The following is a 14246-nucleotide window of genomic DNA, read 5'->3' as shown; positions in this document are numbered from 1 at the left end:
ACTGTGTCTTCCATCTTGCCTGCTAACAGATAAACTGCTGAAACCAAGCAAGCTGGTGGAGATGGCGGTGGGTGGAGGAGCGGCCCGTCTGACACTGCCTCAACTGGCCAAGGATGATGAAGGCCTCTACACCCTACGCATCTTTACAAAGGATGGCACCGCTGAGCATAGCGCCTACCTGTTCGTTTCAGGTAGGATAGATCTCTCTCTGTAACATGAAGCATTTGAACATCAGTAAATCATCACATTGGTTTATTAGCAAAAGCTGAATTATTGGGTCACATTTCTTTGGAAAAAACCTGCTGGATTGTTTTATTTGCAAAAAGGGATATTTAAAGCACAAAACAGGAACCACAGTTTGTTTGGAGTAAATAGAAAAACTGTAAAATGAGTGTTGATAGTCAACATGGCTGACCATAGAGTGTAAAACATCTAAAGATATTTCAGCTGTTGCAAGTGTTTACAGGCAGAAAACTATTAATCTCGATGGTTCACTTGAAAGATGCTGTAGATATGGTCTTTATTGACAAACAGCTGGATGGTGACATGGATGGATGGATGGTTGATCTAAATGTTTATCTTTTGTCAACATAGTCAGTTTTTTAGGACTCCAGCAAAATCTCAACCCATTACAAATGTCACCTCAGTATTACACAGCATGTTCACTGAAGATATGCCTCAACATGACAATATGAGGGATTATTTTCTTTATACTTGGCACGTGACCCTTTCATGTATGAGGGCTTCAGTTAGGAAATCTGCAGTTCCCACGATAACCAGCATACAATATTTTTAGCTTTGCACGGTGGTTTGATTCAGGATGTTTTTAATCAATATTATAATCTACAATCACACATACAAATACATCAAACAGGCATGTAGAAATAGAAGTAAAAATATTTGCTCTCATTAGGTTACCTCTTTAAAGCTGTTTTCTTCTACTTTTTAAGTATTTCCAAGTTGAGTTTTGGTCACATCTATCTGTCTATCCATTTGTTTGTGTCCCTCTTTCTGTTCTCCATCATTCCTCCGTCATCCCTTCCTACCTTTTGACCTTATATCCTTGCTCCTAGATGCTGCTCCCTCTGCGGCCGGGGCCCCTGGTGCACCAATGAGCGTAAAGGCATATGATATCAACTCGGACTACGTCCTGGTTGCCTGGAAACCCCCGAACACCGTCAATGAGGCAGCAATCACCGGATACTTTGTGGATCGGTCAGTCTGTACCCTGAAAACTCTTCAGGCGTTCTTTTTAAAGCACAGAGCTTGCATACTAACATAATTACAGTCAAACTACAAATTACACTGCACTTTATGCCACGGAAATTATTAAAAGTGTGATATGATGTCATAGTATTTATTTAAAGCCGCACTCATCAATATTGTTTGTGTTAACTATAGATGAAATGACTCAGTGTAATGTGAAAGGAGTTGCTTTTAGTGACAGCAACATAGAATTATCACCCCTAGTTGAAATGATTTGGTGATTAATTGATGAATCTTTTAATTAAGCAACATTTATACATATTTTCTGGTTGCAGCTTCTCTAATATGAGAATTTGTTGCTTTTCTCTGTTATGTATCATTGTTAACGTATTTCTTTGGCTGGTTGGACAAAACATTTTCTTTTACGTTTCATACACTAAATGATTAATCGAAGAAGTGATTGACAGATTAATCAGTAATGAAACTAGTCCTCAGATACTCTCAGAGTTTTTGTTTTCAGCTTGTTGTGAAGTTTGTTTCACTAAGGTGACCAAAATATTACCCATTAACGCTAATAGATTTAACTAACAAACATTCAAGTGTAATATCTTTTGTATTCCTGTAAAGGTTTCCATTCACTCGTATTATGGTTATTAATGTGTTGCCTTGCGTGAAGCACATGTTTTCCAGCCTGTTCTCATCTCAGGCGTCATATACACATGCTTGACAAGCGTAGTTGTTTCACGCAAAACGTTGATTCTGCATGTATAGGACACACCCCCAAAATTGCTAGTAGCGCTTCCGGTCACGAACTAGCTAGCTAGCGAAGTTTGTGTTTAAGGCATTGAAAGTCCCCTGAGCTAAATTTCCCTGACCTTAAACGTCACAGAAGTTTGTGCATGAACCTAAGTCAGTAAATATATGCACGTCGACCGGCTAACCCTACCTGCTAGCACATCAGTCGTGAACAGGTAGGGTTAGCCTCTTTTTGGTTGCAACGCAATAGCAAACTGAAGCGTTTCATACACATGCCGAATCAATGTTTTGCGTAAAATAGCCTGGTTTGTCAAAGCGTGTGACGCCTGACATGAGAGTGGGTGTTTTCTGCAAGATAAATGTTAGTACTACAGTAAATTGGTGATGAAGAGTTAATTGCCCTAAATGGTACTCTACAGGCTTTAGGATGATTAGTGAATTCTAGTCGCATTTAAACTTTCCTTTATACAGCTAAAAAAACTAGTTTCAATAGATGCAGTAAGTGTCAGAATGTCATTACTAGTGACGTCATCTCCCGGTGTGCAGGTGTGAAGCTGGCAGTGACACCTGGGTCCAGTGCAATGATGCCCCAGTGAAGGTTTGTAAATACCCGGTGCACGGCCTGAAAGTGGGCCACTCCTACCACTTCCGGGTCAGAGCCGTGAACAGCGCCGGCATCAGCAGGCCGTCCCGCAAGTCGGACAAAGTGACCGCCCTCGACGCTGCCGAGAGCGAGAGGCTGCAAGGTACAGATGAAGGTAAATGCAAAATACAAACCAGCAGGAGGCGACTGTTTCATAACAGGTCTGTTGTTGTCGTTTCCTGCAACAGTGATTAAAATCAAAGGAAAATACGACATAGTGATCAAGGATGATGACCTGGAAGGTACAGTAGTATAGAAAGATTGATCTGGGTTCAGAGACTTTCTTTTAATCCTTTAAACCCCTTCATCCTAATCTCACACAAACTAAATACTAACACCTGTCCCTCTTTCCAGACCACATCAGTGCCATCATGATAAGAATACATTGAACATTTTAGTAAATGTTTTACACCTTATATGGACAAATCAGCTTTTAGTTACATTCAGAATCTTTTCTTCTCATGTCATTATTATATATAATTATGAGTTAGGCAGGATAGGATATACTATGTACATGAAGAAACATGGCACCTTTAAAACATTTTCATTTAAGACACTTTTAAGTCAGCATTCTGAGATCAGAAACATCAAAATTTTGAAATTAAACCTAGGGTAGGCAATTTTCTTTGTCATAATTTTTTGGTATATTTGTTGAAATTGTCTTACATCTGACAACAATCAATAAATCAAATGCTCTGACACAAAGGTAGCCAGTATCTGTGGCTGTCACAGGACTGGAATAAGCACAGTCAAACATTTGATTTCATTATGAAATGATTGGCTGGTCTACCTGCATGTATGTCTACCTTCTTACATTTTATTTGTAGATCTTCTCACATTATTTGTATAGTTCTGAGATGAATCTCAGAGTGGAAATATTTATTTAAATGGCCTAATTATTTTCCATACAGCTCTGATATGAATGTAGAATTCCTTTATTGCCTCTTTAATGTGTATTTTGTCAGTAAAACATTTGCTGCTTTTCTTCACACTGACACCAGATAAGCTTCTCTCAAATGTTAAAATTAAAACCTGTCTTTAACAAAACAAAATGGCCTATGAACACAACACGCTGGTCAAATTACAAGAATTATAAGTAGCCTTGACATCTGTGCTGTCATATCAAAACTCATCTATCATCTGCTCTATTCGTTGATGTCAGTGCTACACAGAACAAACCGTTTTCCCGACTCCTCCCGTGCTAACTGTTGTGGTGCTATCTTTCTCTAACGCCAACTCTTCTATTCATGCTTTAATCGACTGAAGTGGTTTTCACATTTTCTTTCAATTAAACCACTTAAAACATTTCCGTCTTACTTCAAAGTGTGCCGAGTATTTCCTTCTCTACTTTAAAACAAACTTTTAACACAAAAACTAATTTTTGAAACTAAAAACTGTCAACACATTGGTATCTGTTTACACATAAGGCTAATGTAGAAGTCCCACATTTTACTGCAGTGTTCTCAACTATTGACAAACTTTAGGCTCTATTAAGGAAATTCAGAACTGTGTATGTATCACCTAATGTAATTTTTCATAAAGGGGATTCTTTTATCTTTCTTTTTACAACATACTGGTGTCATCTGCTAAATTCTGAGTAAGATTGATTGATTTGTTTTGTTAGCACACAACAACCAAAAATCCCAGGAGGCTTTGACAGCTCTTACATGCAATGCATATTTTTTGTTGAATGCTAACAAAATAATAATTTTATTTTACACTTGTCTAGCCAGTGCTGTAGTAGATTAGAATAATATAAAATATTACCAGCTTAGCTTTTTTTATTCGAATTAGGAAAAGATGCTGCTATCAAACATCAGGTATGTAATCTTCAAATTCATTGAGCTTCCTGTTTTTAATAAAACTTATGAAATACAGAATTTAAACATTAAAAAACATACATAATGTGGGACTTCTGCAACAAGTGCTGCTGTATATTTTAGGCCTCAACACCGTTCACTCCCAATCTAGGCTATGTAACTATCCCGGGGGAGCCCACCGATGTGCACGCATCCGAGATTTTCAAATCATATGTCGTGCTGAGCTGGAAGCCTCCCAGCCCTCGTGGCCGAGCTCCGCTGTGGTACGTCATCGAGAAGGTGTGTGTCGCTTCACCTTTGGCCATCCATTTCCATCGGTGTAGCCAACTGTTAAGCTCTTTACTGTATTGACAAGAAGAAGAAGACATTAACCTCTGAAACTCAGGGTTTTCAGTGTCCCCTTAAGTTTATTTGGATGAAAACACTGCCACACTGCATGATAGCAACACATGCATTTCTCCTTGTCCCACCCTGTTCAGTGAAGTTAGATGTTAAATATGAATAAATATTTTTGGTTTACAGCTGTAACATTTTATCAAATATAAATATTAAAGATTTCTTATGCATCCTGATACATTAAACTTTTTAAGATCTCCATTAGAAAAAGATTTACTGGTGAGTCCGCCACAGATTCAGAGGTTACATGTGTTTTTTTATTCTTGTGTAATAATCTAAGAGAATGACCATGAAAGCACAAAAAGCTCACCGTGTGTCACTTGCCTTGTTGGGGCTCCACTTGTTTGCAGTCATCTAAATATGTCCCAAGAAAAGAATAAAATCCATATTAAGGTCACATGTATAATTTTACATGAATAATTAATCATTATGCTAGAAATATTGATAAAAAGGTAAGTGCTGACAAAAATGCAAAATTTCTTATATAGTGTATTGTTTAACCCTTATTTATGTATTTTTTTTTATAGCTTTTTTATTTTTATTTTTTATTTTTTTATTTTAATTTAAGCCTAGTCATTACATTCTGTGTAACCTAATGGTGATCACACCTTTGACCATTTTGTCACACACATACTTTGATATTTTAGATTATATTATATATTATATTAATGATTTAGCTATAGTAGTCTGGGTATGGCCAAAATAAAACCACACTGGGCCCCAACTTTGCAAAAACACATGATGTTCTCCCTGAAAGTTCAGTATGTGTTTGTGCTACATTGATGAGGTTGTCGCAGATGGCTGTACCTTCTCATGTCCCCCCTCCCCGACTCTCCCACAGTGCTTAGCAGGCACTGGAGCATGGCAGCGGATCAACACAGCAGTCAAACTGCACTCGCCTCGTTACCCGGTTTTTGATTTGCAAGACGGGCAAAAGTACCAGTTCAGAGTGTATTCGGTCAACATGTACGGTTCCAGCGAGGCCTCCGTGCCCTCTGAGCCTATCCAAAAGGTCGATGAGGATGGTAAGGGCTGGGATCAGTGCACAGACTTTCAGACACAGTGTCATATGTACAGCACAACGCACACAAACATTGCCTTGTCTTTTTTTCTATTCTATTATTATTTATTACCAATAAGTCACATTTTTAACAAATATTCAGTATATTTAAATGTTACACTCCCTAATGTTTTATAGTGTCCAATGGTGCCCCCCACATCCCATATTTTTTTATGCATCTTTTTTTATGAACTGTGATGACGGTCAAAACCGGCATATATCAGGAGTCTTAAAGGGTCTTGAGGGAAAGCATTTTTATGTTCTCCCTCTTGCGTCAGCACTATAATATACATGTAATAGACAAAAATGACTTGTCCAAAGTGTGTAACATAGATTTTATAGAAAAAGAGTATTTGTATGAACAGCACAAAAAGACAGAGTGACAAAGCCAATAAAGCAAATTTGAATTAAGATAGACAGAGAGTGTTGCAAATATAAAAATGCATCTGCAAACACAAACACATGAAATGTTCAAATTGACCTTTTGTAAAAAGAGAATCACTGTATGTTCCAGGGACTGAGTTGCCAATTGGTATGTACAGTTTAATGAAAACACCTTCAAAAGCACTATTTCCCACTGATGTAACGTCACAAATTAATTCACTCTCCCACTGTGTGTGTGTGTGTGGTCTAACCATGAGTGATGGACAAGCCTCAGTCAGTTCGTCTGTGTGAGTTTAGTGTTTTTAACCCTTTAAAACACTAAAGTCATACAGTAACACAACTCCTGTGTTCTGTGAGGTAAAAGTGTTGTTTTTCTTTAAGGGAGTCTGGCGGCTTTGAACAGAGCGTCCATTTCTGGTTAAACAAAAAATGATCTTACTCTTTTTAAAAATGTCAATGTCTGTAGGGATCCTTTCCATAATGTTAATTATGAGCCAGTGGCAAAAACAAGCACTTTAGTGGACATATTTTGACGATGCCCAATTGCCCCAAGGACTACGCTGCAGCCCTGTGATGCTGCTGCAGAATGCAGACTGCACTCACTCAATATTGGACTCATTTTTTTTTTTAAACGGTGTCAAAGGTTGGACCGGAAACGATTAGAAACGTTGGCATTTGAATAAGACCCACACAAGGAGGAGGGTGAGAGGGTATATGAATGAATGTAATGTTGAGCAGACCTAAAGTCGCATAAATGTGATTAATGTGGTGACATTAGCAAAAAAAGGACTTTGATGCAAGCAATGCTATTTTGCTCACCTGAATCTTTTGTTTTATTTCAATTGTCTAAGTTGTTAATCAAAATTAAAAATTAAAAAAATATTTTTCGGCTTCTAAAGGGGGGCTTGAAAACATTTAATAACCGCTGCCTAATCAAATTTCAATCACATCCCTCTAATCAAATCCCCTCAAACTTCACATTTTTAAAACAAACCCCACATGTCAGATTTAACCCTGGAGCAAAACCACTTTCACAGACCCACACTCACTCTGTGTTCGTTTACACTGAAAACACCACGAGGAGACACCTTTGAGTAGTGCATGATTTACAAGTGGCAGTCATTTTGACACAAAGTGTGCAGATCAGACCCGCGGTAAGTTAAGTTCAGAGATAATCATTAGTATTTCTGTTCTGTGAAAAGCACATGGTTGAGAATGAGCACATTGTTTCCTGAAAGTTTTTCCTGTGATTGACAGCTGATCTGACGCTGTCTGAATCATGCTGATGTGGTAAATGAAGCTCACTTGGTTTTTGGGGGGGGGTATATATCTGCATAAAGATGCTCTGGATCCCTTGACTTTAGATGTTGAATGTTGAGATTTGTATTGTTTTACCCTTTCACTATATACATATAATTTTAAAATGTAAGTCTTAAATTTATTTATTTATTTTTTACAGAAAGGCAAATGACATAAACTTAATTGAAACCATTAAATTAATGATTACATTAACATCATTACTAGTGTAATAATATCTTATTTCCTCCTGAACAGGCGTCCCCTCTGCTCCCGGTCAGGTTGTTGCCACCAGAAACACCAAGTCGTCTGTGTTTGTGCAGTGGGTGGCTCCCAAACATCTGAAAAACCTCATGGGATACTACATCGACGGCCGTATTGTCGGATCCAAGGAGTGGTTCCCGTGTAACCACAAACCCTTCAAACACACCAGGTAACTGTTTAAAACAAACAGCTGTGATTCAAAAGTCAGAGAGAGGTTTTCGGACCCCCTTGAAAAGGAGACGTTTCATCTATTTATCCTTAGATGTTAAAGTCAGTTTCAAAATGAAAAAATAAAACAAGAAACCAAGTCATGAGCTTATGTTTTTTACTTACTATGATAAAAATGTTCTTCTTATCTCACATGGGTACAGTGATTTGACTCTTATTTAATTCTTGTTTAAGATAAGACGAGGTGTTCCTTCATTGATCCCCAGTAAGAGAAATTCCAATTGGCAAATCAGCACAGAAGAATGTAAAAGAAAGTACAATAAAAGTAGAATCAGTAAACATCAGAATTAAGTAAAATATATACACACTATGTACTATTGTATTAAATACTATCAAAGTAGAGTAGTCAGTGGAGATGTTTACTGGTTGAAATTCAATGGTGCTGTTCTCTAATCTAATGCTGGAGTGATTTATAATGAAATATCCAGCCTGACAAAGCTTTAATAATCTTTGCAAGTCAGTGGTTTTAGCAAAAAGCACAGTGATTAAATAATACAATTAAAGCAGCTTCTCCCGAGGAGTGCTGAACAAGCTAATACCTTCATCATTCATTTTTAGCCAAACCGCTCCAGCTGTAAATGTATTTTTCCCGAAACTGCAACCGTGAATCTTAATGAGCTTTTATAACAGTTCGCTGATCTGTTATGGAGGTTCTTGGACTTGATAAGTTTACAATGCTCTGGTGTTTTGGATGGATTTTTTTGGGACTAATTTGGAGCAATAAAGATCTGTATGACTCACCTTGAAATGTATATTATGTATTAGGATGCAGAGAAATACCATATACAGGGATAAGAGTAACAAAGAAGTTTTACTTTTTGTCACCATTATTAGTCACCAAACATCATTTTAAATTTTAAGTTGGTCTGAATAACAGCAACAACTTTTAATTGCATGTAATTTAAGTGAACACGAAATGTGTGTGATTCTCAGGTTTGTGGTCCACGGTCTGATCCCGGGGGAGACCTACGTGTTTCGTGTCCAAGCCGTCAACGTCTTTGGGCTCAGTGAAGAGTCTCAGGAGTCCTCTCCCATCTCTGTGGAGCCAGCTCTCGGTAACACATTAAAATAATAACATATATCCAATAATATAATATATAATAATAATAATAAATCTGTTCATATAGCCCTCAAGCTATAAAAGTGCTTTCAAATGCTACTAAAGGATTCTGACAGTATCACATGACACATGATCAAAGCTGATGTTCAGTGTGGCTCATTTCATTATTCTATACAGGCAAGGGGGTGGAATATGGTATGTATAAAATAGTCGTGGCATTTTTTTCCCACCTGTCTTACCCAATGCTCCCACTTTGTCCACTTTGACTCACTTTGGATTATGTGTTTTAATCACAGAACTGCATATTCTCAAAGTCACAACACACAGCAGTAACAAAATGCACTGTTTAATGCCAGAAAGTTCACAAAATCTGTACCATATACAACTACTGAACAGTTATTCAGTACATGTGCTAAAAGCCTTCTGTTAGATGTGTTTTTGAACACATTAATAAGGAGTCTGTTAAGTATTTAAAATATATATTAAACATAAAATATGTGATTTAGCATCTCCCAGCGCTCCGTACGGCATCACCATGCTGAGCTGTGACGGCTCCTCCATGACTTTGGCCTGGAAGAGTCCCAAACACTGCGGTGGCTCCAAGGTCAACGCTTACTACGTCGACAAGCGGGATGCAGACACTTTGTTGTGGAAGGAGGTCAACCTGGCAGCCGTCACGGAGAGGATCTGCACCGTGAGTGGCATCGATCAGACATAAATCATACAAAATAAAATAATAGACGTGTTGGAATCTCTTAACTGAAACTTTGGATAAAAAAGCGTAAAGCTTCCGTAAGAAACCTTCTGATTGTAAGGCCTTTTTCCATGTAATCAGAAAAACTCACCAGAGATAAAGTAGCATCCATCACAGGCCTTTAGATTCGTATACACGCAGTTATTCAGTAAATCACACCGCTCTCTATCTCTGTTACTTCAGGTTGACAATCTGACGGAGGGAACCTTCTACGAGTTCAAGGTCCAGGCCGGTAACCTGGCAGGTGTTGGTGTGCCCTCGGCTCCCAGCACCCCAATGAAGTGTGAAGCGTGGACTATGGATGAGCCAGGTAGGAGAACCATCACCGCTTCTCAAATAAAACAATACTGACAGCTTTCTGTACTAACAGTGGTGGATGAAGTATTCAGATCCTTTACTTGAGTAAAAATACTAATACCACACTGTAAAAGTACTCTATTAGAAATAAAAGTTCTGCATTGAAAATATTATTAAAGTATATAAGTATAATCAGGATAATGTAATTAAAGTATTAAAAGTAAAAGTACTCAGTGCAGTAATATTTCCCCTTTATCATGAGGTTATTTTTACTCAAGCATTCATGTAAAAGCAGGATTTTACTGTTGTAGTTGTTGAGGTGGAGCTCATTTTGAACTATTATGTATCGGACTGCTACTAATAATTATTTTCAATATGAATTCATCTGCTAATTATTTTCTTCAGTAATCAACTGACTGATTGTAAATATTCAAAAAGAATTGTGAGAAATGGCGTCACAGTTACCCAGAACCCAAAGTGACACCTTTACACCTTTGCTTGTTTTGTCCAACCAACAGTCCAAACCTCAACATTATTAACACGAAATTCAAGTTATTAAAATAATGAATTTGTTAAGCTAAAAACATAAAAATGTTTTCACATGAAAATAACTTAAACGTTGCCAATTAATTTTCTGTCAACCAACTAATCGTTGCAGCTGTACTATTAAACTCTTGGATAGTTTAATTTATAACAAAACATCATATTGTTTACAAACTATTTGCATGTTTTGTGGGTAAACATCTTAATTTGTAAAGTAACTGAAGCTGTCAGATAAATGTATTGAAGTAAAAAGTACAATAACTCCCTCTGAGATATAGTGGAGTAGAAGTAGAAAGTGGCGTGAAAAGATGAAAAGTACAACTACCTCAAATTTTTACATGCTTGAATAAATGTACTTAGATACTGTCCACCACTGCTTACTAACGAATGATAAGTGTGTGAATTGGATCTAAGTTAGATACTGCGTGTCTGTTGGGTGTGCCTGTTTAAGTGAGAATAAATAAGTTTTTTACTTTGGCAAAAAGAAACATGCACCACAGTGGCTCTTATTTTGTTGAACAAATATAACATTGAGTGCTTTTTTGGCGTCTTCTTGTCAATCCAATGCCCCCGAAATTACTGAGGTTATATGTGTAATAATTAAAGTTCATAGGTATATTTTATATGCAGGGGGTTGATGAGGTTATTGCCAATAACAATTGTATAACATTTCTGGTGCTCAAAGGATTTAAAGTCAACAGTATGCACCTCCTTTTATACAGTTTCATTCAGAAACTAAACCAGAACATGTGATTTTTCAGTGAACTTACAGAAAGAGCCATTTATTCTTAAATGGCATTTTAATGTCTCTTTGAGTTCATACAAAGGCTTTGAAAAGATTTTAGATGCACAAGGTTTATACAAATGTATCAACCTTCAACTGAAGTCAGAACAAGAATGTACACGCAATGTAACTTTGAGCATGACTAACCTATAACCACAGAACTCCAAGGCAGACTTCTTCCTGCTTATGTTTTTTTATTTTTTATGTATTACTTACCTCCAGGCCCAGCCTATGACCTGAGCTTCAGTGAGGTCAGAGGTCACTCCCTGGTCATCCTGTGGAAGGCTCCAGTCTACACCGGAGCAAGTGCAGTCACTGGATATTTTGTGGACATGGCCAAGAAGGGGTCATCAGAGTTTGTTACTCTGAATCAGGAAGCTGTGAGCCACCGTTATCTGCAGGTAGGCTGTCCAACTAGAAATTATGCTGTTTGGCCTTCCAAAGGATTTCCAACAAATTCAAAACGTAACTTTATCAATATTCTTCTTCTACGTACTGTGTGCAGAGATATCTACTGAAGTTAGCATGCTAAGTATCTAGCCTTGGCAGTCCGGTGTCATAATACCACTTTGCACCTTGAAAGGCAATGGTCTGACACAGCTCAGGGCCCCACTCGCTAGTTTCAGCTGAGAGATGTGTGCAAACAGCGAGTTTCCCATGTTACACAAGCTCTCATGCTTTTTTTAGTTTAATAAACTAGAATTGCCTTGTTAGCTCATCGTAAAACACACTTCAGTGGAACAAAGTAAAACTCACCAAAACCACCCTTAGTCATCTTTAGGTTAGTCTTTCCGCTGTTCCAACAATCACCAACTCGAAATGTGGTTGAAATCTATACCCTTAAGTTAGATGTGAAATTATTCTGGCTCTACACACTACCAGACCTCCCTCTCACTCCTCTCCCGTGTCTTTGTCGTCAGAGTCATGGGTGGATATGAATTGGACTGGTGAGACTAGTCTCAGTTCTTACACACTATAACTAGACTACAACACAAAGGAGTTTTGATAGCAATGAAAACAATAAAGACATATTTAAAAGTTTGAAGATGAGTTTAGGTTTCGATCTGTAATAGTTACATGTAAAGATGTTTCCGTGGTTTCCGGCAGGTGACTGGTCTGGAGGAAGGTGAAACCTACGTGTTCAGAGTTCGTGCTGTCAATGCAAGTGGTGTCGGAAAACCTTCCCAGTTGTCTGAGCCAGTCTGTGCCAAAGCTCTTCCAGGTAACAACAACTGTTGACTGCCAGCTGTGTTGGATTTATTCAAGTCTTTAAACCTGCTCACATGTCAGTGGATGTGTTGTGTCACATGACCACCAGCATGATGTTTGTTTGAATCGCAGTTTGGTATTTGGACCATCGTTCCAGCTCTCCAAACACATACAGCAGCACTGAAAAATACAGTATTTTAGCAGATGTGAATACACCTGGCGCCTTTAGGATAATGACAGAAAAATCATGGTTATATTACACATAAACAAAAAGATGAAAAATGTTCTAGAATCACTGACCTAAAGATTCAGAAACCACACTTTAAACTAGCAGTTTTTGACTAAAATCCTGCCTAAAAAAGATTAATTGTATTTAGTTAATTATGTAAAAATGTAAATACTTTATTACCCATCTTGTAAAGGTACATTGATACATGATTATGTTACAACAGTATTTTCTATTGTTGACTGTTTTCATACAGTCTTACTGTGGCTTCTTCTAAAAGAGAACTTGTGTTGTGTTCATTGGATTTTTAAAACACTTTGAAATTCCAAATTATTGTTGCACAAAAACATTTTATGAAAATGAATCACTTCAGGATGCTTTGAAATCAAGGAAACATTTTTAGAAGTCTTTGCAATTGTTGAGAAATCGGGCCATCTGCATGCACAGTACTCTTCTATATACCACAACTTGATTTTTAAGTGAATAATGTGAAAATCCTGTATCTTGGCTCAACTAACTGAGGTGCAAAGAAAAGCCAAATTAGTCCACAATATGTCCATGCTGGACATGGACCTGATTATAATATTTAAGACATATTTAAAAGTTTTTCTGTGTAATTTCTCAATGGAGTCATTACATTTAATTCACATTCACAGGCACCAAGGAGATTGAGGCTGGCGTGGACGAGGAGACCGGAGACGTCTTCCTGTCTTTTGAGGCCTGTGAGATCTGTGAGACGTCCAAGTTTGTGTGGTCCAAGAACTACAAAGCGATCGGCGACTGCCCCAGGGTCGCCGTCACAACAAAGGGCAGAACGTAAGCTCGCTGTAGTCCTCAACACGTCACAGAGGCTTAGGCAGAACTCTCTTTGGTTGTTGTAGAAGGAACGACATCTTTACAGAATGAAACGGTCTACTGCACAGACGCATTTATAGATCCAGCAGAGCAAACAGTGTTTCCACACAAAGGCGTGTCCTCACAGTCACACTCACAATGATTTCTCTGTTTCCTGTTTTCAGTGTTCACATTTAAATATAAGAAGTCATAAGTTGAAGACAGGAGACCTTGTTTGCTCCCAAGTGATGTTTAACATCTCAACGACAGATTCTTTGTTTAGATCAGTAAAAGGTGTGCAGGGTTTCACAATCAAAAAAAATCTGTCAAAGTTATGGAATTTGATTATTCCAAGACCTGAAAAATATCATTAGAGTTTGAGAAAGTTACAGCAAATTAAATGAGGCTTATTAATTTACTGCAGAGATGCAATTCACAAAAATGGGTTTTATTTCACAGTTTCTAATGATTTTCTAATCATTTCTA

The 14246-nt window shown here is 37.7% G+C and overlaps 1 protein-coding gene across 3 annotated transcripts in view; it reads left to right on the top strand.

Moving 5' to 3' along the window:
- Window positions 1-14246, top strand: part of myom2a (myomesin 2a) — a 33794-nt gene that overhangs the window by 9918 nt on the left and 9630 nt on the right. For 2 of the 3 annotated variants that reach the window (XM_038711758.1, XM_038711763.1), the window contains 13 exons: window positions 30-191; window positions 1074-1215; window positions 2509-2708; window positions 2794-2847; window positions 4577-4704; window positions 5663-5846; window positions 7820-7994; window positions 8987-9108; window positions 9620-9807; window positions 10051-10177; window positions 11714-11892; window positions 12599-12713; window positions 13583-13742. In XM_038711758.1, coding sequence (XP_038567686.1) covers window positions 30-191; window positions 1074-1215; window positions 2509-2708; window positions 2794-2847; window positions 4577-4704; window positions 5663-5846; window positions 7820-7994; window positions 8987-9108; window positions 9620-9807; window positions 10051-10177; window positions 11714-11892; window positions 12599-12713; window positions 13583-13742 — 1936 coding nt within the window. Of the gene's footprint in view, window positions 1-29; window positions 192-1073; window positions 1216-2508; window positions 2721-2793; window positions 2848-4576; window positions 4705-5662; window positions 5847-7819; window positions 7995-8986; window positions 9109-9619; window positions 9808-10050; window positions 10178-11713; window positions 11893-12598; window positions 12714-13582; window positions 13743-14246 lie in introns of all 3 variants that reach the window. The other variant, XM_038711772.1, reaches the window with a different exon arrangement.

Source organism: Micropterus salmoides, unplaced genomic scaffold (genome assembly GCF_014851395.1).
Source record: "Micropterus salmoides isolate LMB-PRFRI ecotype aquatic unplaced genomic scaffold, ASM1485139v1 Ms_hic_scaffold_1, whole genome shotgun sequence".
Taxonomy (NCBI): domain Eukaryota; kingdom Metazoa; phylum Chordata; class Actinopteri; order Centrarchiformes; family Centrarchidae; genus Micropterus; species Micropterus salmoides.
Note: the sequence above shows the minus strand (reverse complement) of the source record. Positions and strands in the feature narration are given on the sequence as shown.